Source organism: Petaurus breviceps, unplaced genomic scaffold, assembly GCF_028583685.1.
Source record: "Petaurus breviceps papuanus isolate PSGF00001 unplaced genomic scaffold, PetGlider_PUasm1.0 76, whole genome shotgun sequence".
Classification (NCBI taxonomy): Eukaryota; Metazoa; Chordata; class Mammalia; order Diprotodontia; family Petauridae; genus Petaurus; species Petaurus breviceps.
In genome coordinates this window covers 28,072,205-28,096,427 of record NW_027186473.1, presented here as the reverse complement: position 1 = coordinate 28,096,427, position 24,223 = coordinate 28,072,205, and the positions used below count along the sequence as shown (strand labels likewise).

The following is a 24,223-nucleotide window of genomic DNA, read 5'->3' as shown; positions in this document are numbered from 1 at the left end:
CAAGTATACAGATAACAACAAAAGGAATAATAGCTACCTTTTGTACAGTACTTTAAGGTTTGCAAAGGATTTCACAAATATCTAATCTCGTAGGTGATTAATATAGGATATATACACAATAATGCGGGGAGGGAAGCAGAGCATTTACAACTTGTGGAATCAGAAAAAAGCCTTGGGAGGTAAGGGAAAGAATATTTGGTCAAGAGAACAGCAACCTGACTAGCTTCTCTGAAGAGTAGTGTGTGTGAGGACAGTCACAGCTTGGTATCACTTCTGGTGAGCACTGCTAGGCCTGGCTTCCAAAAACTGCAGGGGTCCTTCAGTCTTTCCCCACTCAGATGTCTGACATTCTTTATGAGGTGAAAGTTCCTGATGCTTTAGGTGAAAGATGGTGAGGTGGAATTCCTTGGGGTCCAGTCTAGTCTGCTTCCCAATGGAGCTGTCTAGGGCCTACTGTTTGTTGATTCAGTGGAGTTGACCTGGAGGTGTCTTCACTTTATTCAGGCCAGATCTCAGTCCCTGGAGGTCCTGTCTTTTCTAAGTTTCTCTCAAGTTGTCTTATTAAGAGGACAACTGCTTTACTTCTTTATTTTTGCTGCTCTCTGTTCATTTTGTGGTGATTTTCTGTCTGTTTGTGGAGGAAATCTGGAGAGCCTGGAAATTTCTGACCTATATCTTCTCAGAATGCCCCCTAATTTGAGCCAAATCTAAAGAGGCTTTAAAAGTCAAACAAGAGAGTTTGTGTTTGACTTGTGATCCAATAGTAAACCACTGAACCTTCTTATGTAGGGAGTCACATGGTCAGTTCTGTTGTAGGAAAATGAATTTGACAGGCATGTGGAGAATAGATTGGGGAAGGGGCAGACTGGATATAGTGAAACCAATTAGGAGGCTATTTCAGTCCAGGCAAAAGGTGATGGAGGTCTGAATTAACTACTTGCAGGTGAGGAGGGGGAAGGGGATATTGGGAAGATGCAATCTAAATCATTTGACAACTAACTGGAGGGGAGTGGGAGAATAAACACTAAAGGATGTCCTTGAAGAATTGATATAATGGAAACTATCACATCAGGGCCTGTTTTATCTTTATCTTTGTATCCCCAGCATGCCTGGACCAGTGTCTGGTCCTTAGTAAAACTTACTGATTGATTACTCCCAGGTTGTGAATTTGGATGAGTAGAACCTTGGTCTTCCCATGGGCAGAAAAGGGAAATTTAGAGGAGATGTGACTGTAGAGGGAGAGCTGGGGAGTTCTGTTTTGGGCTTGTCTAGCTTGAGATGCCTATGGGACATTGCATTAATGGTTCTTGCCTGACAGGAGGGTCAGTGCATCATTTGAGGGGATTTCTGAACCCCCCCCACCTGCTCATTGTCCAGAAAATCTGGAACCATCCCTATAGGACATGACTCATTGTGTAGTGATCTCACAAACAGTGAACCAAATCAAAATGTGAAGAGTTTTACTTGCAGGTTGAAGAAAGAAAATAGAACTCCTAAGTGAACTCATGGAAACTAATAACACCTGTGTAGAGGTAGCCCTCCCCTACAGACTTGATGACTTTACTCCTAGCCTTATACTAGTTCAGGTTACCAGCAAATGCCTCTTGCAAATGCCTCTTGCAGCATAATGTCATATAATTGGAAAAAAATAAAATACCTTTCAGTGAAAAAAAAATCATGAAAATCTGAAGGAGAAAAATAGACTTAAAAACACTACCATAAATTGGAATTTCATAACTACTAAATTAAATAATATCTTGTGGAAGAAAATTCTATGCTTTGCTTTTTATATACAAAACTACCCAAACTAATTTAAAAAATTAATTTAGATTAACTGTAAACAGTTCTGCTTAAAGAGAGGGAGGACCAAAGATGGCAGAACCTTAAGAAACCTCATGTTTCTGCAAATCTAACAAAAACCATTTTACAATTTATAGTTACAATTTATTGGATCCCCAGGCAATAGACAAAAGTCTACAATATGAGAGAACATCTTTAAAGAGCTCAGGTGAAAGTTTGATTTCAGGGGCCCATGAAGTTGGATGGGAAAAATTTCATCTTTATTTTTAATTGGTTTTGTTTGTAATCCTATGTATTTTCTCTTATTGATTTAAAAATATTATTGTGAGAAAAGGACAGCTGAGGCAGGAATGGGGACTTGGGGGGCATGATACAATGAACTTTAAGAACCCCTACTTTAGAAGATCATTTTTTCTAAAACCATTCAATCCTTTTTCAACCACTACCTCCAACAATGAACTCCCAGGGCATTTATGTGTTGTTGTTGTGTCTTTTTAATTGTTCAAGGAGTTTTTCCTTCTCTTAGTTTGAACATTGCCCTAATCATTTCGGGGAGGAGGCCTTCCTGGGCCAATTTGGAGAGAGGACCTCCAGGTGGCTTAGCACCTGGCTAGCCTTTGATAAGAAAGATATAAAAACATTTCAGTGCAAAATATTATTTCATGCTAGAGACGTAGCTGGCCTATCATTGTGATTGGGAGTTGGGATAAGACATCTCAGGGTTTACCTGAGTTGTACTAGGACATTTAAGAAAATATTTTCTTATTTAGAAGAGAGAGAAGTTGGGTTGGGGGGGGGATGTAATATTAATTTCCATAATCTGTAAAGTACTCTCTCAATCAAACATTTTTTAAGAACATATGATGTGGCAGGCACTGTGCTAAGCTCTAGGTATATAAAAAGAGGCAAAAGTCCTCAAAGTGTTTACATGCAAACAAATATAAAGAAAGCAAGCTATACAGGATAAATAGGAATTAATTAACAGAGGGAAGGTTCTGAAATTAAGAGTGGTTGGAGAAGGCTTCCTGTAGAAGGTGGGATTCTAGTGGGGACTTAAAGGAAGTTATTATTGGTAGTAGTAGCAGCAGCAGTAGTAGTAGCATTAATAGTATCAGTAGTAGTAGTATAAGACACAAGTGTAAACATTAATTTTGACCGGATAATCTCATTAGTTGCACTCTATATGCCAAGACTTATTATAAAGGAAAACAAAAAGTAGTATCTACTTTTAAAAACCACAAAACCTTGTTATTTGTTGGAGTTAGTGGTCGTGGGCTCAGATTCCATCTTTGATATAACTGCCTGAGTGACTTTGGACAAGTTATTTCGCCTCTCTAGGTCTCATCTATAAAATGAGAGACTAGAACTGAGGTCACTTGTAGCTCTGAAACTCTGATCCTGGGAAATTGCCTAAAGGCCAATAAAGAATAAATAAACAGAATAAACAAACAAACAAATAAAATACATCATTCACAATGACTTATCACTAAAATGGCCACATAGTTTTCACCAAAGTGGTCACAGTAGTTTTTAACAAAGTACAATCATTTAGTAACTCAATCATTTAATCATCCTTAAGGAGGCTTGCCTTAAGGGTCACAAAATACAATAGTCAAAGTTCCCCACTTATGGGGCACACTAAGTTACAAATCAGTCACTCTTCAGTCATCAGTCACTATTCAATCATCAGTCACTACTCAGTAACCTTTTAAGGGTAGTGGAAGATACATAGACTATCCAGCTCTAGGTCACAGTAAATGATAATCTTCTCAGTAAGTACACAGTATCCAAGTAAAGTCTTCTTTCAGCTTGACTTGAGGCTGGCTCTCAGCTTCCATGGTTCCTCTTCCATGGTCCCAGCTCCAACTGTCACCTGGGTTCAAAGGCAATCAGCCCCCAGTTCCTTGTCTAGTTCTTCATCCAGTTCCTGTTCCATACTGAAGTTCACAGTGTCCAGTCCACCTCAAGTCCTTCACAGTTCCTGTTTCTGGGAAGACAAAGCTTAACAGAGCCACAATAATATTCATACACATTGCATCAATTCACTATCTGCCCATGAAATCAATTCAGACCCACCAACAAGGTCTGAGAACTCAATACAAATCATCAACATAGAAATCAACACTGACCCACAAACAAGGTCCAAGAGGTCAGCACCAATCATCAGTAAAGTCCCAGGACCTTGAAAACCCTCCTTTAGGACTTCTGTAAACATACAACCAGAAAATCCTCTTTCAGGGCTTCTGTACAAAGTATCACTAATAAACATCAACACAGACAGAGCAGACAGAGTGCTAGGATACCACAAGTATTCCCCTTGACTCTGCCACCACAAGAGTCCTCTTTTCAGCCCCTGCTTTCTCTAGCCCTGGGGCTCTTCTTATATAGTCATTAGCTCCTCCCCAGGAGTTCGAAAGTTCTAGGGTTCACAAGTTGTGGAGTTCACACATTCTGTTTCTTAGACTGAAATAAGGTGTTAATTCAATAGCTGAAACAAGGTGTGAACTACTTCTGTGCTTGCCATTACACAAGGTTAAGCCATTTAGACCTGTTTTGTTAGATTATATTGACTTATAAAGGCTTCATGTATGAACACAAAGACTGATTGTCATGAAAGGTCCATCATAAGTTAGGAGAAACTCATCAACCAATGGGCTATAGCATGATAGACTTTCATTTGCACCTATTCTTGTAGACCATAGTCTTCAAGTTACAGAATAATGGCATTCTACATCAGTTTAGAGAGCACCTAATGACAAAATTCTGGAAAACTGAAGTATGCATGTGTAGACTTATTTGAAAATACAATTATAAGAATTCAAGGATATTCTAGTTTATAATAAGAAAAAAAAACAGGTAAAGGCTTTGTGAACTGCATCAGTGGAGGGAATAACTTCAAAGATTGAATCAGAGAGCCTATATGTGCCTGTGTCTGTGTACACACACACACACACACAAATACATATGTGCTTAATATATATAATTTATGCTTATGTACATTTCACTATATAATGAAAATAATTCTGAGACACAAAGTTTCAAGCATAATCCATTTATTAGCAAAGCTATCAATTGCCAATATATGGGATCAATGGTCTCCCAAGTGATCAGTGATTCCAAATGAGGCCTGACCTGGTCTTTCATAGTGATTAACAAGATAACAGCAGAATCTTGAGCAGCATTGCTGTGTTTTCTTCTGATTGGCTAGAAAGGAAAAAATCTCTCACATCAGCTTGATATTGCCACATTTGACCCCCCTTTATGAAAGCCTGTTAACCACAAACCAGACTGTTTCAGGGAATTTGGGAGTGGCCACAATAGCTAGTTTGAATCAGCTTGATTTTTAGGCTAAGCAAGATTCTTGGAATGTGGGTGAGGGATAGTGTTACAAGGGTGGAGAAACAAGTTAAAAGAAAGGGGTGGAGGTACAAGACACAAGACAAGGGTGGAAATATGTCAAAAGACAGGAGGACTATTAGTTCCAATTTTGTTATGTCTTAACAAAATAGAATTAAAAATCAATTTTCCATTTTACAACTATATATTCAAATATACGGTGCCTGGCACATTAAAGGTATTTTGTTAATTGATTTGAATTTTTTAAGGAGGAAATTGAGGTTAAATGATTTGCCCAGGGTCATGCGCTAGTAAATGTCTGAGGACTGGATTTGAACTCAAGTCCTCTTGACTCCAGGGCTGGTGCCCTATTCATTGCACCACCTACCTTCCCTAATTAATTTGAATTCATAGTGAAGCAGAATGGTGTAGTGGATGGAGAACTGGCTTTGAGTCAAGAAGACCTGAATTCAAGTTTCACCTTTGACATATATTATCTGTGTGTCCTTGGACAAATCACTTAGTCTCTCAGAGCTCAGCAGGGCAGGTTTCAGTGACTTCCATGATGTTTTGGCATCCACTAAGTCTAAAGGGCTCTAACCACATGTAGGTGTGACCTTTTATGCCTCTAATAGAAGAGGAAACTAAGTCAGCAAAACCAGAGACCACTAAGAAGCTGCATCAAGAAAGGCATACCTTGAACTATCCTCTATCCCTCCGCCAATCAAATTCTAGTGTTATGGACTTTTTAGAGGAAAATCTGGGTTGTGGATGGAAGGGAATACCCTGATAGATATTGGTCCTATCATATACCTGTATGTATATACTTTAGATATACATTGTGAAATGGAAGAGGAAATTAGCACAAAGAATGACAATTACCAAGAATATACAAAAAACAAGGAAAGTACTATATAAACTTGGGAGAAATAGAAGATTACTCTACAATTATATAAAATATATTCGGTTATCTATTTGGATCTATGGTTTCATTGGTGCTGGTATTCCTTCCAGTGATGCAGATCATCTTGCCACTTATCCCATCTTAAATTGTATAATTCTCATATATGTCTTTTCACACAAATATGAATACATGTTTGTTTGTTTTTTTTTAAAAGCAATCGGGGTTAAGTAACTTGCTTAAGGTTACACCGGCCAGTTATTTCTGGGTGTGGTGCTGAGTGTCTGAGCCCGGATTTGATCCAGGTCATCCCAACACTGGAGCTGGTGCTCTTACTCGCTGAGCCAACTGGCCGCCCCTATGCAATTGGGGTTAAGTAACTTGCTCAAGGTTACATGGCCAGGTGTTTCTGGGTGGGTGCTAAGTGTCTGAGCCCAGGATTCGATCCCAGGTCTTCTCAACACTAGAGCTGGTGCTCTTACTCGATGTGCTGCCTGGCCGCCCCAGGATACATGCTTTTAACATAGTTCTCATGTTGTATATAGTAGGCCTAGTTTTGCTTTTCTCCCTCACTTTGTAATACTTGGAATCAAAATTCACATATTTCTGCATGTTCTTCATCATTGGTATTCTTTGTGCTGATTCCTTTAATATTTTTGATGTTACTCATTGTATTACACTGGCATTTGGATTGGGATGCTGTTGCTTATCTAGAACTGCCTGAAAGGTGATTCTGGATGGAGAATGGAAGTACCTACAAGCTTTAAACCCTATTACAAAGTGAAGAAACCAGCATTTTAACTAGATCTTTAACCTTATGTTACCTGTGATCCTTGTATTTTGGAGAGACTAACACTTTAGCCTCACCAGTTGATTTAACATTTGCCTTGGTTATTATCGATTTCAAGTTTATTTTGTCTAGAGTTTGAGAAATCCTGGTAATAAAATCTTATCCTTTCTTTTTTCAAAGGCTACAAGGAAATTAATCTGTTCAGTTATTTAACTGTCAGAGAACATTTGAGCTTTTCTTTTTCTTCTTAATCTCTGTTCTTAAGATCATCATGTTACCTTATTAAATTACTTCTTCCCTGTTCGGATTATGATTTAAGACTGGCTTTAAGTCCAGTTCTTTATTGTATGGGGCAGAGACTCCTATGGAAAGATCAGGTAAGCAGCCTTGATATAATGTTTGAAATTAGAAGATGAAGTATGAGTTTGTGGTATCATCTTCAGTGTCAGAGCTAAAAATTTGATTTGTTGGAAGCAAACCGTGACTTTATGCTGCAAGTGTTTGAGGACTTATTACCTATTTAACTTTTTATTTTTCTGTAGCTTAATCTTGCTTAGGACTTAGAAATGTCCAGATATAATAGACTGTTATGCAAATATTACTATTTTTTTCTCTAGATGAATCAGAATTCCTAAAATTGTCCTGGGCACCTGATAAAGGAAAGATGCCAGGTTTTCCTACCTCAGTATGCTAAAATGCCAAATGGGATATGAACTGAAAGAAATAGAATCTCAGGAAGGAAGGTTAACAAGCTATAGTTTACCCATATGTGTCAAATATGTGGTTATGTCCAGATCACAAAGTGACCACAGAACTACTCCAGGAAGTTCTTGATTTCTTACTTAGGAATTCATTAAAAAAACTTGTTGCTCCTCTCTTCTCTTCTCTTCTCTTCTCTTCTCTTCTCTTCTCTTCTCTTCTCTTCTCTTCTCTTCTCTTCTCTTCTCTTCTCTTCTCTCTCTTCTCTTCTCTTCTCTTCTCTTCTCATCTCTTCTCTTCTCTTCTCTTCTCTTTTCCTCTCCTCTCCTCTCCTCTCCTCTCCTCTACTCTCCTCTCCTCTACTTTTCTCTTCTCTCTCTCTATGTATTTATATATGCATATTTATAAATCTGTACACTGTTACATGTGAGACAAATTTATGGCATTCAGAAAGCTATTAGGAGCCCATAATTTATTTTATGATTATGCATTTTTGACCCTTAAACAATATCATGCTGCTTCATCTTCCCCATTTTAGTTATTTAATTGCCTTTGATTCAACTTCATCTAAACCACAGAATTGTCTTAAGAATCTAGAAACTAGGTATGGATCCAATCTTTTTTCAGTTACCATTGATATATCCCCAGCAGATAACTTGGCTTTTCAAACCAAGTGTTTGAGCTAAGATAGGAGAGAAGATTAGGAAGAATGCTGGTTTTTAATTTTGACTATCTATTGCATTCTGCTTTTGTCCTTGACTCTTCTGGGCTCTACTAGAAGATAGGATAGTTTATATTAGCTTTACCTTTGTGCTGACTGTATTTTGCCCTCAAGGTCCACCACTTATCACTTCTGAATAAGTGAAAGGCAACAGATCAAAGATCAGTGAAAACACAGATGGCATCTAAAGGTAGCATGAATTTTTTCACATAGGCATGAAACAGGAGCACTACCATGGGACCAGGTAACAGGAGGAGGTGGAGTGTTGCAATGTCGGGAAATAGGTCCCAAAGATCAGCTACTAGCTGGATTCAGAGATAGGATATATGGGACCAATCAAAGCCCAGAATTCTACAGTATTATTTCATTTCCACTACTAGCATACTTTACCTTTGGGAACATTCAATTTGGTGGGAATAAATAAAGACACAGTGTTGCATAGTGAATAGAGAACTGTCTTCTGGAGATGGGAAGGTAGAGCTTCAGGTCTTGCCTCTGACAAATACTGGCTATGGGTCCCTAGGTAAACAATATAATCTCTCTGTGTCCTAGTCAAGTTTCTAAGTCTACAACTTATAGAGAGGTAGTAACCTGCATTAGGGGAGGGAACGTCCTCACGGAGGGAACGTCCTCACGGAGGAGTTCCCTACACCAATGAAATCACAGCTCCAACCTCTATCCTTATCCCTAAAAGAAGAGAAAATGTTTCTGTTAACTTTAATTGACTCTACCATGTAGCACACATGGGTAGTGGGGATACCATGGAGGAAGAGGGTCTCATTACAGATGTAGCTTTAGTGAAACATGCTTGAAACAGTCCTTGAGTTCATTATTTTATAGCCTATCATATCCAGCAATCCTTAAGTATTTTAGTAAGAATCATGAAATTTTAAAATACCCAGAGGAAGACCTTCAACATGTTGGGTGCTCTCTGGAAGATCTATGAAAGAATGTGGACAAGAATTACACAGAAAGAGAAGGCACTGGGAGAGAGTACTGCCATGAGTGAGGTCACAGGTCTATTGCATAGTTAAGGGAAGCTTAAGATAATATTGGCTGACTCATTGGAGTTTAAGGTTTATAAAATGCATTAAAAACATGATCTCATTTGAACCTTACAGTAACCCTGTGAGAGAGGTGCTGTTCTTGTTACTATGCAGCCATTTCAGACTCTACATGTGCCCATTTGGGGGGGTTTGTCCAAAAAAATTCCTGGGGTGGTTTGCCATTTCCTTCTCCAGATCATTTCATAAATGAGGAAACTGAAGCAAACAGGGTTAAGTGGACTTGTCCAGGGTCATGCAGCTAGTAAGTGTCTGTGGCCAGATTTGAACTCAGGAAGATGAGTCCCCTCTGACTTGAGATCAAGCATTCTATCCATTTCACCACTCCATTTTTACAGATGAGCAAATTGAGAGTTAGGGAGATTAAGTGACTTGGCGGCTTTGAATCTTGGATGATTCTGATTCCAAGTCAAATACTTCATCTACCCACATCACGCTGTCTTCCTAGAATCAGTTCCCATATCTGATACATGTTTATTTGAATACTTGATAAAGCACAGAACCCAGAATGCACATTTGAAACACTGCTTATAGCTCAGTCGTTCCTTGAAACATTTAGCTCGATTACCTCTGATTCTAAATGACATCAAGAACACAAATCACAGCACCACAGAAGGTCAAAATCGGAAGAGACTTTAGAGACCATATAGTCTAACCCCCTCATTTTACATATGTGGAAACTGACACTCCAAAATGTAAAGTGACTTACTCATTTGTCAGAGATAGGTCTTAGGTTTTATGACTTCACTCCTTTCCACCTTTACACTAAAGAATGATTTCAGAAATGATCAAACACCATGGGCAGAATCAAGATACTCCTGAGATGTCCATGAAGAGAAGTATAAGTTTTTATTTCCTACAAATTGCGTGTGTGTGTGTTGGGTGGGTAGGGGGCTTGAGATCTTAATACCAATGAAATTAATATTTCCCTCATAAATTGTAACATTCTCAGTAACTGATTGGGGAAATAGAGGAAAGGAGAGAGAGGGAGAGGAGGAACAATAGAGAAAGGGAAAGTGAAGGGATCCATCTATACCCCAAATAATAATTTTGGGAGGGAAACCCCTTATTTAAAACAAGTTGCAATACCTCAAAGACTCTTTTAGCCCCATATATTGCTATAAATAAAATTAATCAAGGGAAACTTTAACAAATAAATTTGTATGTTGCAATCCCAGCTTTGCCTGTGGTGATCTGGCAGCTGCATAATTTGGGCAAGAAACTTAAATTCTTCAGACTCATTTTTGTCATCTATAAAACAGAAGAGAGGGTGACCAAGGTGATCTTCATGATCTCTTCAAGTTCAAAGGTTCTCTGATTTCTCTTTAAGACATCTTTATGATCTATTCTAATCATCCTTTATGACCTAATATGATCAGCCAACATTGGTTGGAGGAGGGGGATGGGACACCATGACCCAAGAGAAGATTCTCAGCAACTCTTAAAATTAAGTGATCAAGGTTTATGTTAAAGCTGCATAACTAAGAGTATAGGATCCAAGAGTTATAAAATAATCTTACCACTACATTTGACACTGGCCAGACCCTTAATTAAAGACTGTTCAGGTCTGGGCTTGACAATTCATGAGAAGTATAGAAACCTCTAGGGGAAAGAGAAAAACCTTTTTCTATCAGTTAAAAAGACTTTATTACAAGTTCACTATATTTCATTAAGTTAAGCCATAGGAATACAAAGCAAGGCAAAAACAATCCATTCCTTGAAGAGTTCACATTCTAATGGGTTATAGAACAAATAACTAGGTGCATGCAAGAGAGCAGTGAAAGGATAATCTGAGGAGGGAAGATACTAGCAGTTGGGAAGACTAGGAAAGGACTTTTGAAGAATGTGAGGTTTGAGCTGAGACTTGAAGGAAAGCATGAGGCAGACTTGAGAGAACAGAGCCTTCTAGACAAGGGGGATAACCTGAACAGAGAAAGATAAGGGATGGAGTAGCATGTTCAGGGAACAGTATATAAGCCCAGTGAAGCTGGATTTTAGAATGCACCAGGCCAGTAAAATATAAAGAACTTAGAAAATATAAACAGCTTGGAAAGGTAGGAAGGGGCTGGCTTATGAGAAGTTTTAAATGTCAGAGTTCTTTTCATTTTCTCCCAGAGGCAATAGAGAGCCTTGAAGATTATCGAGTAGAGGAGAGGGCTGGGATATAAGCAGACCTGTACTTCAGCAAATCACTTTGACACATGAGTGCAGGATGGGAAATGGGAAAAGATTTGAGGAAGAAAGATTTTTAGAAGGCTTTGCAATAGTGGAGGTGACAGGTGGTGAGGACCTGAACTGGAGGATTTGCTGTTTGAGTGAATAGCAGGAGATACACACACACACACATATGTACATATACACACATATATACATATATGTATGTGTGTGGCTTTGTGTGTCTGTATGTATATATACACATATATACTATATATACATATATAATATATATGAATGTATATATATATAAATGAGAAATATTGAGAAGGTAGAAATGGTGATATTTGTCAGAGGATTGAGTGTGTGGGATGAGAGAGAGTGAAGAGTACAAGATAGCACAAGACATGTGAGCCTCAGTCATTGGGAGGACAATGATACTTGGATCATAACAGGGAAATTCCGAGGAAGGGATAGCTTGAGAGATCAACTAATTAGTCTGATTAAAAGGATGGAAAATAGTTCCTTGAATAAACATTTGAAATTAAGTTTGTTACCGTGGTTTTAAGAATGAATACAGGACTTTTATATGAAAATCTGGGATCATTATTACCAAATACAGAACATGAAGTCAGTTGAAATTTAAGTGTTAGGAAATTAAGTTAGTTATGTGAAAGAATTTTCTCCTAGGGCATTGAATCAAATCCTAGAAGACAGTTACTGTAAAAGATGGTGAAACATTCCACTCTGGAAATTAAAAAGATTGCACATTTTCTCATCCCATTGAGTGGGTTCAGATGTGGTCCTCCCTGGACAAGGGGGTGGGGGGACAGAAAGACTAGGTCATCTATCAATTAATCGATAATTTAATTGAAGTTCAGGAAACATTTAAAGAAAAACTAACTAGAACATCCTCTCAAATGCTTTGTATCCTACTGAGGAGAAAACGATATGTATACAGATAAATAAATAAATACAAAATATGTAAAAAGTGAAAGCAAAGAAATTAGAGGAGTGGGGGAAATGGGAAAATAAAAACAGCTGGAAGATAAGGAAAGTACCCACATCTTGCCCTAGGTTCTCTAATTTCTATGCAGGGTGGTGTGGTAGCAAGAATGCTAGTTTGAAAGTCAGAAAACCTGTTCAAACCGCACCGGTTATGTGGGATTCTACATGCCTGACCTAAGAGCAAGTGATTTAACTTCATCTGGCTTCCCTTTCTTCCTCCCTTATATGACTTTGGACTAGATCACTTCTGAAGACCCTTCTAATTCTAGAACAGAGAATTTAGTAAAATATTTTCTTTCTACCTTGTACTTCTTGTAGTTCTTGTAAAAACATTTGTTGAACACCCTCCTGGGGTGGTTTACAAAGTAAATCTGCTTATCAGTTGGAAAGCAGTTAATCTTCTAAAAAAATTCTTTATGATCTGTTCTTCATTTTAAACTAAATCCCTTATATTTCTGTTACCTAACTGAGGACTCATTTGAATTCAACTTGTTAAACTGAGAAACAGAGGCCAAGTAAATGAAGTGATAGATTAATGAGGGCTGTTTACTAACAGACAATCTGTGCTTAAGACAGGAAAAAATAAAAAGATACATTTGTGGGTGAGGCTTTTGTTTGATTCCTATTCGTTTTTTCTCTCTCATTTTCCTGATGCCCTCCTTTGTTCTCCATTGTGTGTGTGTGTGTGTGTATGTGTAAATCTTCCTTTTGAAAAAAAATTTGTTCAGATTCCTAGTTAAAATCAGCTTTATATGTATTGAGAAAATTGCCTTTAGGCTAGAGCAGAAGTTTCCAAAATGGTTCAGCCTATTGCCCCCTTTAAAAAGAGATTACTCAGTACCCCCTAGAAATCTACTTTCTTTAACCCTTCATCAGTTTTTTTAATTGTGTCGTTTAAAAAATTATATTTTTTAAAATGACAGCTTAAATTTAATAATTTATTACAATTTTGGGGGGGTTTTGCATGAAATTTTGATGATGCAATATTATGTCATGTGATCCTATAGCATCATATTGTAAACAAGTCATTACATGCCCATATTCCTGCCGATACATGCTGGACTCCCCAACAATGAGCAGCATTGCCAACCCTTGCTTGCTAAGAACTATTGGTGGACTGGATCACTGATTGGTTGTAACTTGCATTTGTATATTTATTTGGAACATAATGTAATCAGTATGAATTTAACTTTGTTACACAACAGATGAAACATGTATAAATGGTTTTTCAAAATTTTCTTATCTTCCCTTTCCTTATGCTTACACTGTCCCCTTATTTTTATTCAATGCTGACTAAAGCTACCACCACCCCCCTGGAATGTTCCCGAACCCCCAAGGGGTCAGTATCACCCATTTTGGGAACCTATGGCCTACAGAGTTGGCAGACCTATCAATCAACAAGACTTTATTAAGCCCCTCTAAAGCACTTTGTCTCTGACTGGGGATTAGGGATACAAAGTAAAAAAATGAATTTCTCATTTGATTCTCACAACAACCCTTGGAGATAGGTGCTGAGATTGAAGAGGAAACAGAGCTTAAATGACTTCTCCAGAATCACACAGATAGAAAGTGTCTGAAGACAGGTTTGAAGTCTGGTCTTCCTGACTCCAGGCCCACTGCTCTCTCTGCTGAGCCACATACCTGTCTCTGTGCCAGAAAATAGTCTCCTAAACATGGATGGAGGGCTGGGGAAAGAACTGATAGAACTTTGGCTAAAACACATGAAAAGGCAGAAGTGAATTGTAAGCAATTGCTCAATTGGTATAATAGGCATAATGGCTCTTGGAGAAGTGATATTATCTTTTGGAGTCTCATTTGTCCAGGAAAGTGAATTCTATCAGACCCCTATGCAGATCCCAACTTGTGAAGAGATACTGAAAAGTTATGCACAAACCAAATGTCTGAAGTTTCTTTTTCTCCTTTTTTTATTTTTAATGTATAAAGGGAATTTACTATTTAAAAGAACCCTTCAGTGAATGCGCTTTGATATGCAAAAATCCCACCTCAAGTTTTATGCCAGAAGATTGCATTTTTTTTGTATAAAAGATAGTTTCATCCCTTCCTTGATAAAGATACTTTTGTGTGTGTGTTTTCTTTACACTCTAATTTCTCCTTTTCAACATGAACATCATTTCCAATAGACAATTTACCACTCATTTGCAACTTTTAAAAAAAAACAGCTCTTGGTAGGAAGATATCCTCAGTGGGATAGATCATCAAAGACATTAAATAGGGGAAGAATAAGAGCCACTGAGCCTAGGTCCTCACTTATCTCCTCCTACCACATTCATTTACTCACCAATTTATTCAACACATATTAACTGGATGTTTACTGTGTATTAAGACACTAAGTATGGTGCTGCAAGCTACATGAAGAAGACCCAGTACCTGCCCTGGAGAAGCCTCTAAATGACCAAACAATTACAAGGCAAAGAGAGGCAGTACAATCAGAAACAGAACAGTGGCCACACTTATGACAACTGCAAGAAAGATATAAAAGATACAGAACTAGCCATAGTTTATTAAGTCCTTATTATTACATAACTATCAACATTACTTTTTTTTTAAACCTCATCATAGATAAAGGCAATACTAAGAATGTCTTGATAAAATTTCACCTAGGATGCTCTTCATCTTTGAAACTATTATATTGTAAGCAATTTTCCATATCATGTTTCTAAGTCCTCTTTATAGTAGAAAATAAATGCCTTTTGAATTGAATTGAAAGGGACTTAAAAAAATTTTTTTTAATTCTTTATTAACTTCTCATTTACATCATTCATTTCCACCAGATTTTGAGTTACAAATTTTCTCCCCCTTTTTCCCCCACCCACTGCCCCAAAATAGCAGTCTCACAGGACATCCCCTCCTCCAATCTGCTCTCTGCCATATTCTCTCCCATACCCCTTTCTGCTCTTCCAGTGGATCTCTATGCCGCAGTGCCTGCACATCTCACCTCCCAATTATATGTAAGATGGTAGTAATAATAGTTTTATACACACACACACACACACACACACACACACACATATATATATATACATATACACATATTTGATTTTAAAACTTTCAAATCCAGATTCATTCCCTTCTTTCCTTGTCACCCACCCCCACTTTTGAAGATAGATAGGATCAAGGTGGAGAGTGGAACGGGTGGGAGGTGGGATGGGAGGGAGGGAGGTGTAGTCAGTCTTTTACAATATATCTACTATGTTATTGTTTTGCATTGGCCACCCACCTCCTCCCCCCATTCTCCTGGAGGGTGAGATACCCCATTTAGTGTGTAATTCATTCCCTCCTCAAGCCAAATTCAATGGGAACAAGGTTGACCCACTCCACTTTGCCTTCCTATTCTTCCCCTCCAATGTAACCATTTCCCCTTGCCTCTTCTGTATGAGATAGTTTACCCCAATCTGTCTCTCCCCATCTCCTCTCATTATATTCCTCTCACCTCTTAATTTCACCTGTTAAGTATCATTCCTTCCTGTTAAATTGGTCCTGTGCCCTCTATCTATGTATACCTGTAAACATATATACACATATTCACATATGTATTCATATACCCTCATATATAGACAAATATATATATATATATATATATATATACCATGTTTCCCCGATAAAAAGACCTATCCCGAAAATAAGCCCTCCCCTTACTGTGTAAGATTCCTCTAAAATAAGCCCTCCCCCGAAAATAAGCCCTATTGAGATCGCTACTGTAGTGAAGGTGATCCCCTGCGCTACATGCTACATTATGGTACCCTCTGTATGCACCGCCCCCCCCCCCCCATGAAACGCAGGCTGCACTCCGAGCTGCATCCAATCAGAGCTGCAGCAGTGAGCGCATCATCCTGTTCTTTATTGAATTCATTATTGAATAAAGGTACATTTTTTTGTTCACATTTACCTGTTTATTAAAATTGCTGTCAATGTTCATTAAAATAAGCCCTCCCCTGAAAATAAGCCCTCTGGTGATTTTCTGTCCAAAAAAAAAAATAATAATACAGTGTCTTATTATTGGGGAAACATGGTATATATATTTCTAATCCCTTCAACTACTGAGAAAGGTTTCATAAGTTACAATTATTGTTTTTCCATGTAGGAATGTTAATAGTTCAACTTTGATAAGTTCCTTATGTTTCCTTTTCCCTGTTTACCTTCTCATGCTTCTCTTGCTTCTTGTATCTGAACGTCAAATTTTCTATTCAACTCTGGTTTTTTTCAGCAACAATGCTTGAAAGTCCTCTATTCCACTGAATGACCATATTTTCCCCTGAAACATGATACTCAGTTTTGCTGGGTAGGTGACTCTTGGTTTTAATCCCAGCTCCTTTGCCCTCCGGAATATCATATTCCAAGCTCTTCGATCGCTCAGTGTAGAAGCTGCCAGATCCTGGGTTATCCTGATTGTGTTTCCACAATATTCAAATTGTTTCTTCCTGGCTGCTTGTAATGTTCTCTACTTAATCTGGGAATTCCAGAACCTGGCTATAATATTCCTAGGAGTTTTCTTTTTGGGATCTTTTTCAGGAGGTGATTGGTGGATTCTTTCAACCTCTATTTTGCCCTCTGGTTCTAAAACATCAGGGCAGTTTTCTTTGAGAACTTCCTGGAGGATGATTTCTAGGTTCTTACTTTGGTCATGGCTTTCAGGTAGTCCAACAATTTTTAAATTCTCTCTCCTGGATCTATTTTCCAGGTCAGTGGTTTTTCCCATGAGATACTTCACAGTGCCTTCTATTCTTTCATTTGTTTGGATCTGTTTAACAGCATCTTGATTTCTCATAAAGTCATTAGCTTCCACTTGCTCCAATCTAATTCTGAAGCAATGATTCTCCTCATTGAGTTTTTGAGATTCTTTTTCCATCTGGCAAATTCGGCTTTTTAAGGCATTCTTCTCCTCATTGCCTTTTTGGGCCTCCTTTGCCATTTGAGTCAGTCTGTTTTTTAAGGTATGATTTTCCTCAGTCAGGCTGTTGACTCTCATTTCATAATTTTCTTGCATTGTTCTCATTTCTCTTCCCAATTTTTCCTCCACTTCTCTTATTTGGTTTTCAAAATTCTTCTCAAGGTCCTCAATGGCCTGTAACCAGCTTGTATTTTCCTTTGAAGCTTTTGGTGTAGGAGTTCTGACTTCACTGTTTTCCTCCTGTTCCATGCTTTGCTCCTTTTTGTCCCCAAAGTAGGAGTGTATTGTTGGAATCTTCTGTCTGCTTTGTTTCCTTTGCCTGCTCATTTTGACACTCAATTACTTGACTTTTGGGATTTTTGCCACAGTAGGACTCTGCCACCAGACAGGGGAGCTTTCATCCCAAACGCTGGGGTTTTCTCAGCTGCCAGAGGTATTAAATGGGTGCCCTCTCTGAGGTCTCCACACACTCTGGCAAGCTGGACACACACCCCAGAACCTCCACCCTAGACTGCAATCCAGATCCAAGCAGGTTAAAGCAAGAGAGATCACCACTGAGACTGGTACTTGGTCCTCCTACACTCTGCAGGCCAAGAGCTGAAGCCACCACTGGCACTGGCTGGCTGTGCTGGTGTCTCAGAGGCTTTTTGCCTGGGGGTTAAAAGCCATGCACTCCCACTTACTGGTCCCAAAGTCTAGACTGCACTGACCTCTTACTTTGTCCTTCACATCTATGTGTTGATAAATCTGGAAACGGCCACAGTGATCTGGAGTCTCTCTAGCCAGTGGCTGGTCAGTCCCGCCCTGGAGCTAAAGCCTTGGCATGGTGCTGGGCTCGGCTCCCAGAGCGCTGTGCTGGGTTCCTGCTGGCCTTCCAGGCTATCCTCAGTGGGAGGTTAGCTTCTCTGTGTCATTTTGTGGGTCCTGCAGCTCCAAAGTTTGCTTAGAGTCCCCTTTTTACATGGATTGGGGAGGGTGGAAGCCGGAGCTGTGGGAAGGTTGTACTTCTACTCCGCCATCTTGGCTCTGCCAATCTAAAAGGGACTTTTTCAAAGAGCTATGTTAAGGTACAAAATTTTGCTTCATCCACATCTCTTTCTAGTTGTTTCTGAATGAATCTGACTATTGGCAGAAAACTGAATATTCGAATGTTTAAATATGTATTTAAAATGTCCTGTTTTTGTTTTATATTTTAGACTTAAGGGGGAAAAATCTTCTTGCTTTGGATCCCATTAAGGCTTCCACATCAACATACACCATGTTGGGGAAGACCATACTGTGTCTGGCTCTTCATATGACGCTACTTGGGACAGTCTTTGGTGGGAATGTCCTGATTTGGCCGATGGAAGGTAGTCACTGGCTTAATATCAAGATAATTTTAGGAAAACTGATAGAAAACCAGCACAATGTCACAGTACTGGTTGCTTCTGGAGCACTCTTCATTGTACCTACTACTGATTCACCTTTGAAGTTTGAAGTATACAAAGTGTCTTTTGAAAAGGAAAAAATAGAGAGTGTCATCAGGGATTTTGTCCTCACGTGGCTGGAAAATAAACCCTCCCCATCAACCATCTGGCGTTTCTACTCAGAAATGACCACAGTCATTCACGACTTCCACCAGGTATCCAGAGCAATCTGTGATGGTGTGCTTACCAACCAGAAGCTAATGGAGAAGCTGCAGAAAGGCAAGTTTGACATCTTGATCTCAGATCCAGTATTCCCTTGTGGTGACTTGATTGCTCTTAAGCTGGGAATCCCATTTATATACTCCTTGAGATTCTCTCCGGCTTCCACAGTGGAAAAACACTGTGGGAAAGTGCCTTATCCTCCTTCCTATGTTCCTGCTGTCTTGTCAGAGCTCACCGACCAGATGTCTTTCAGTGACAGAATAAGAAACTTCATCTCCTACCATTTACAGGACTACATGTTTAATACTCTTTGGTCACCATGGGACTCCTACTATAGCAATATATTGGGTAAGTTGTACTTTCAGTTTACATATTTCTATCCTGATCCAAGAAGATGTGACATTCTTTTGGATTTCTCCTTTTAACTCCCTGTGATAAATCTGGTGGTCTTTGAAGATGTGGAAAAGAACTGTGATCAGAAGGAGTCAGGCTTGCTCTTACTAGATTAACTCTATTTCCTTCTTTGACAGGGTTGCTGTGCTTGGAGATCAAGAAATTGTTTTAGATAGAAATTGTCTAGACTTTAGCTAAGCCTTTGACCAAATCTCAAATTCTGTTCTTGTGTCAAAATAAGATGTGTCTGCTAGGCAACTGTAAAGTACAAAGTGAATTTGGAACCATTTGAATGTCAGATTTAAGGAGTGACCCTGTTCTGTGGACAATTTTTTAGCATAACTTGGATGAAGCAACTGGTACATTTTTGAATCTATAAATCAGACACAACTTGAGGGGATTTCTAACCCATTGGATGGCAGATTCAATATTCAAAAACATCTCAATCAATTAAAAGTTTGGGTCAAATCTAATACAATGACATGTAAGAGCAGGTAAATATAAAGTCTTATGATTGTCTCCAATACTCAACTCTGTAAATACAAGGTGGCAGCAATGTGTCCAGCTGGTAGTTTGGCAGAGGAAGATCGAAGGGTTTTAGTGAGCACAAACTCAATGTAATTCAACAGTATGATATAGAAGCCTAGAGAGCTAATGCAAATAAGGTTTCTTGAACAATGAAGATTTTATATGGAATTATTTTTATATGGAATGTAAGGGTGAGACCACATCTGAAGAAATGTGTTCAGTTGCATGTGCCACAGCTTAGGAAGGTAATTGGTAAACTTAAGAGCTCCCAAAGGGAGGGCAAGCACACTGGTGAAGGGCCTCAAAATCACTAGCTAAGTTGACAAAAAAGAAAAATGACAAACACTGGAGAAGTTATGGGGTAAAAGGTATATTAGTGTACCTTTTGTTGGAACTGTGAACTATGGAAAGTAATTTGGAACTATCCCCCATAAAGTATTAAACTATGCATATCCTTTAACCTAAAGATACTACAATTAGGTATATAATCCCAGAGAGATAAAAAGGATCCATATGTAATACATATATGTATATATAAACATACATGTATATATGCATATGCATATATCTATATCTATATATATGTTTGCTGTAGCAAAGAATTGGAAACTAAAGGGATAACCATCAATTGTAGAATGACTGAACAAGTTATGGTTTATGGATGTGAAGGAATGTTATTGTGCTATAAAATGTGATAAAAGGGATGATTTTTCAGAAACTGAGAAGACATGTATTAATTAATGCAAAGTGAAGTAAGCAGAACCAGAAGAACAGTTTATATAATAAAAATGCTGGCAAATAATCAGCTGTGAAAGATTTAGTTTAGAGTACTGCTGAAGAAACACAATATCTCTTCCTGATAGGTGATAGATTCAGAAAGTAGATTAACATTGTGTATATGTGTGTGTGTGCACGCGCACATACATAGCCAAACTAGAATTTGCTTTGCTTGATTATAGATATTTGCAATAAGGGTTTTGTTTTTCTTGATTTTTCAGTTGGGAAAAGGGGAGGGGAAAGGAGAGAAGATGGATCTTCATTTAAAAATAAGATTTAATTAAGATAATACTTTTCTTCATCAAATAGTTCAAACCACTTAACTTTTGGCAATCCCTCTGACACTCATTTTCCTCATACAATTCATTATTCTTTCTTTCAGATCGTCAAAGGTAAACTAAAGATATATACTTATTAGCTGAAGTAACTGAATTAATTGAAAAATTTCCTCCCTTAATCTCATGATTACCTTAACCTTCTTAAGACAGATCAATCAAAGGCCCTTCACCCCTGGTTGCTCACTTGTGCCCTATATTTCAGAAAAGAGTCTTTTCCTGGATTGGTCTCAGGGATGTACTGGAACCATCTCAAGGGGGGAGGGGGAGGGGAAGGATCTGTTGATTATTAAATTTTCAGTGAGCATTTACATATCAGAAACTGGCAAATGCTAGAAATCAGGACTTAATTTGTTGTTTGGTGATTGTCTAAAGAAAGTGATGGAGAAAAAGTACCTTGTTGGACCATTATCAGTTTAATTAAACAAGAATATATTAAGTGGCTAATAGATGCATTGTATAAGAGATACAAAGACCAAAAATCAATGCCCTCTAGGAACTTACTTTCTTCAGAGAGGAAACAGCAGGTACACAGATACAACAAAAGTAATAATAGCTAGCATTTGTATAGAACTTTAAGGTTTGCAAATATCTAATCTCTTAGGTAAGTGATATAAAATGTATACACAATAATTGGGGGGGAGCAGAACATTTATAATTTGTGGAATCAGGAAAAAAGCCTTGGGAGGTAAGAGAACGAATATTTAGTCAAGAGAACAGAAACCTGACTAGCTTCTCTGAAGAGCAGTGTGTGTGAGGACAGCCACAGCTCAGGATCACTCCTGGTGAGCACTGCTAGGCCTGGCTTCCAGAAACTGCAGGGGTCCTTCAGTCTTCACCCACTCAGCTGTCTGATGTTTTTTATGAGGTGAAAGTTCCTGATGCTTTAGGTGAAAGATGGTGAGGTGGGATTTCTTGGGGTCTAGTCTTGTCTGCTTCCCAATGGAGCTACTAGGGACCTACTGTTTGTTGATTCAGTGGAGCTGACCTGGAGGTGTCTTCATTTCACTCAGGCCAAACCTCAGCCCCTGAAGGTCCTGTCTTTTCTGAGCTTCTCTCAAGTTGTCTTATTAAGAGGACAACTGCTTTACTTCTTTATTTTGCTGCTCTCTGTTCATTTTGTGGTGATTTTCTGTCTGTTTGTGGAGGAAATCTGGAGAGCCTGGAAATTTCTGACCTATATCTTCTCAGAATGCCCCTTGGTTTGAGCCAAATCCAAAGAGGCTTTAAAAGTCAAACAAGAGAGCTTGTGTTTTACATGAGATCCAATAGGAAACCACTGAACCTTCTTACGTAGGGAGTCACGTGGTCAGTTCTGTTGTAGGAATATGAATTTGACAGGTGTGTGGAGAACAGATTGGGAAAGGGGCAGACTGGATATAGGGAAACCAATTAGGAGGCTATTTCAGAGGTCCAGGCAAAAGGTGATGGAGGTCTGAATTAAGTACTTGTAGGTGAGGAGGGGGAAGGGGATATTGGGAAGATGCAATCTAAATCATTTGACAACTAACTGGAGGGGAGTGGGAGAATAAACACTAAAGGATGTACCTTAAGAATTGATATAACAGAGACTATCATGGCAGGGCCTTTTTAATCTTTATCTTTGTATTTCCAGCATGCCTGGACCAGTGTCTGGTCCTTAGTAAACCTATTGATTGATTACTCCCAGGTTGTGAATTTGGATGAGTAGAACCTTGGTCATCCCATGGACAGAAAAGGGAAATTTAGAGAAGATTTGACTGTAGGGGGGTAAGCTGGGGAGTTCTATTTTGGGCTTGTCTAGTTTGAGATGCCTATGCGATGTTGCATTAATGGTTCTTGCCTGACTGGAAAGGTCAATGCATCATCTGAGGGGATTTCTGATGCCCCCTGGCTCATTGTCCAGAAAATCTGGAACCATCCCTATAGGACATGACTCATTGCGTAGTGACCTCACAAACAAACAGTGAGCCAAACCAAAATATGAAGAGTTTTACTTGCAGGTTGAAGAAAAAAAAAATAGAACTCCTAATCGAGCTCATGGAAACTAATAACACCTGTGCAGAGGTAGCCCTCCCCCAGAGACTTGTTGACTTCAGTCGTTCAGGTTCCTAGCAAATACTTCTTCTTGTCGTGCCTCCAAATATTCCCCAGAACGTGATTTCCTCTGATTTGTTCCACAAGCTTCCCTCTGTTTGCAGTTCTTCCTCTAGACCAGCAGGTGACACCATTAGCCCATTTTTGAAAGAAAAGGTTGGTTTGTTTTTTTCCTGTTTCCTTCCAAATTAGGACCTACAGGGGACAGAAATTCTGTGGGATTGTTTTTTAGGAGTGGCGGGAGACAACTTGTCTTTGCGTGACCAGTGCAGGCAGGCTCTCTTCAGAGGCCTGTGTCTTATTTAGAGGAGATACGTAAAGGAAGTCGCAAACCTGAAAACGTTGTTGTGGGTGTCACGTCCAAGTCTCCCTGAGTTTTCTGGCAAAGATGCTGGAGCAGTTCTCCCTTTCTTTCTCCAGCTCCTCGTTATTGTTCTGATTGCTGTTGTTCTCAGCGTTCCTGAGCTCCTGCCAACTTCTGTTTTCCCACCCAGTGTTAGCCATAGCCCTGACACACAATCCGCGGGGCCTCCCATCCCCGCCTCAGCCTTTCATCTCGACTTGGAGCTGAGGGCTCAGTCTGACCTTTTTTTCCCTACTTGGGTACCTGGGAGCAAAAGCATCCGCAGGGGGTTTGGAAAGCTGCGTTTTTTTTTTTTTATTTGTAGGACCCCCGCCCCTGCCGACCTCCACCGCCACCCCCACCCCCGTCTATATAATCAATTTTGTTAAAAATATGTTACAGAATCCGTGTGTCCACGTGATATATCCTGATTTATTGATGGTGATTTAGAATAATTAGCTTTTCATAAATAATAACTATGTAAATAAATAAAAAATATGTAAAATGCGGAAATAACTCTCTAAAGCTGTAGATCATTTGCCTTCTCTCTTTGTGTTATTATGTCACCTTGACCACTGAAGTTAGAATGAACCTTCCCCACATCCATCCTCCTGACTGAAAGTCTGTTCTTTAGATATTCCAGGACAATTTATACCGTGAAGCAATAACTCACCTTATTCCAATGCTACCTTCAGTCTCTCAACACACCAGAAATGTCCATATCTTCATTTTCAAAAAGTGTTTTCAACACCATTCTATAG

The 24,223-nt window shown here is 38.9% G+C and overlaps 1 protein-coding gene across 1 annotated transcript in view; it reads left to right on the top strand.

Moving 5' to 3' along the window:
- The window catches only part of LOC138174925 (UDP-glucuronosyltransferase 2A1-like), a 28,079-nt gene extending 4,241 nt beyond the window's left edge, over window positions 1-23,838 (top strand). Inside the window, 4 exon segments of the mRNA XM_069105095.1 lie at window positions 18,732-19,358; window positions 21,091-21,100; window positions 23,224-23,275; window positions 23,788-23,838. Coding sequence (XP_068961196.1) covers window positions 18,732-19,358; window positions 21,091-21,100; window positions 23,224-23,275; window positions 23,788-23,838 — 740 coding nt within the window.
- Window positions 23,839-24,223: the final 385 nt, after the last annotated feature.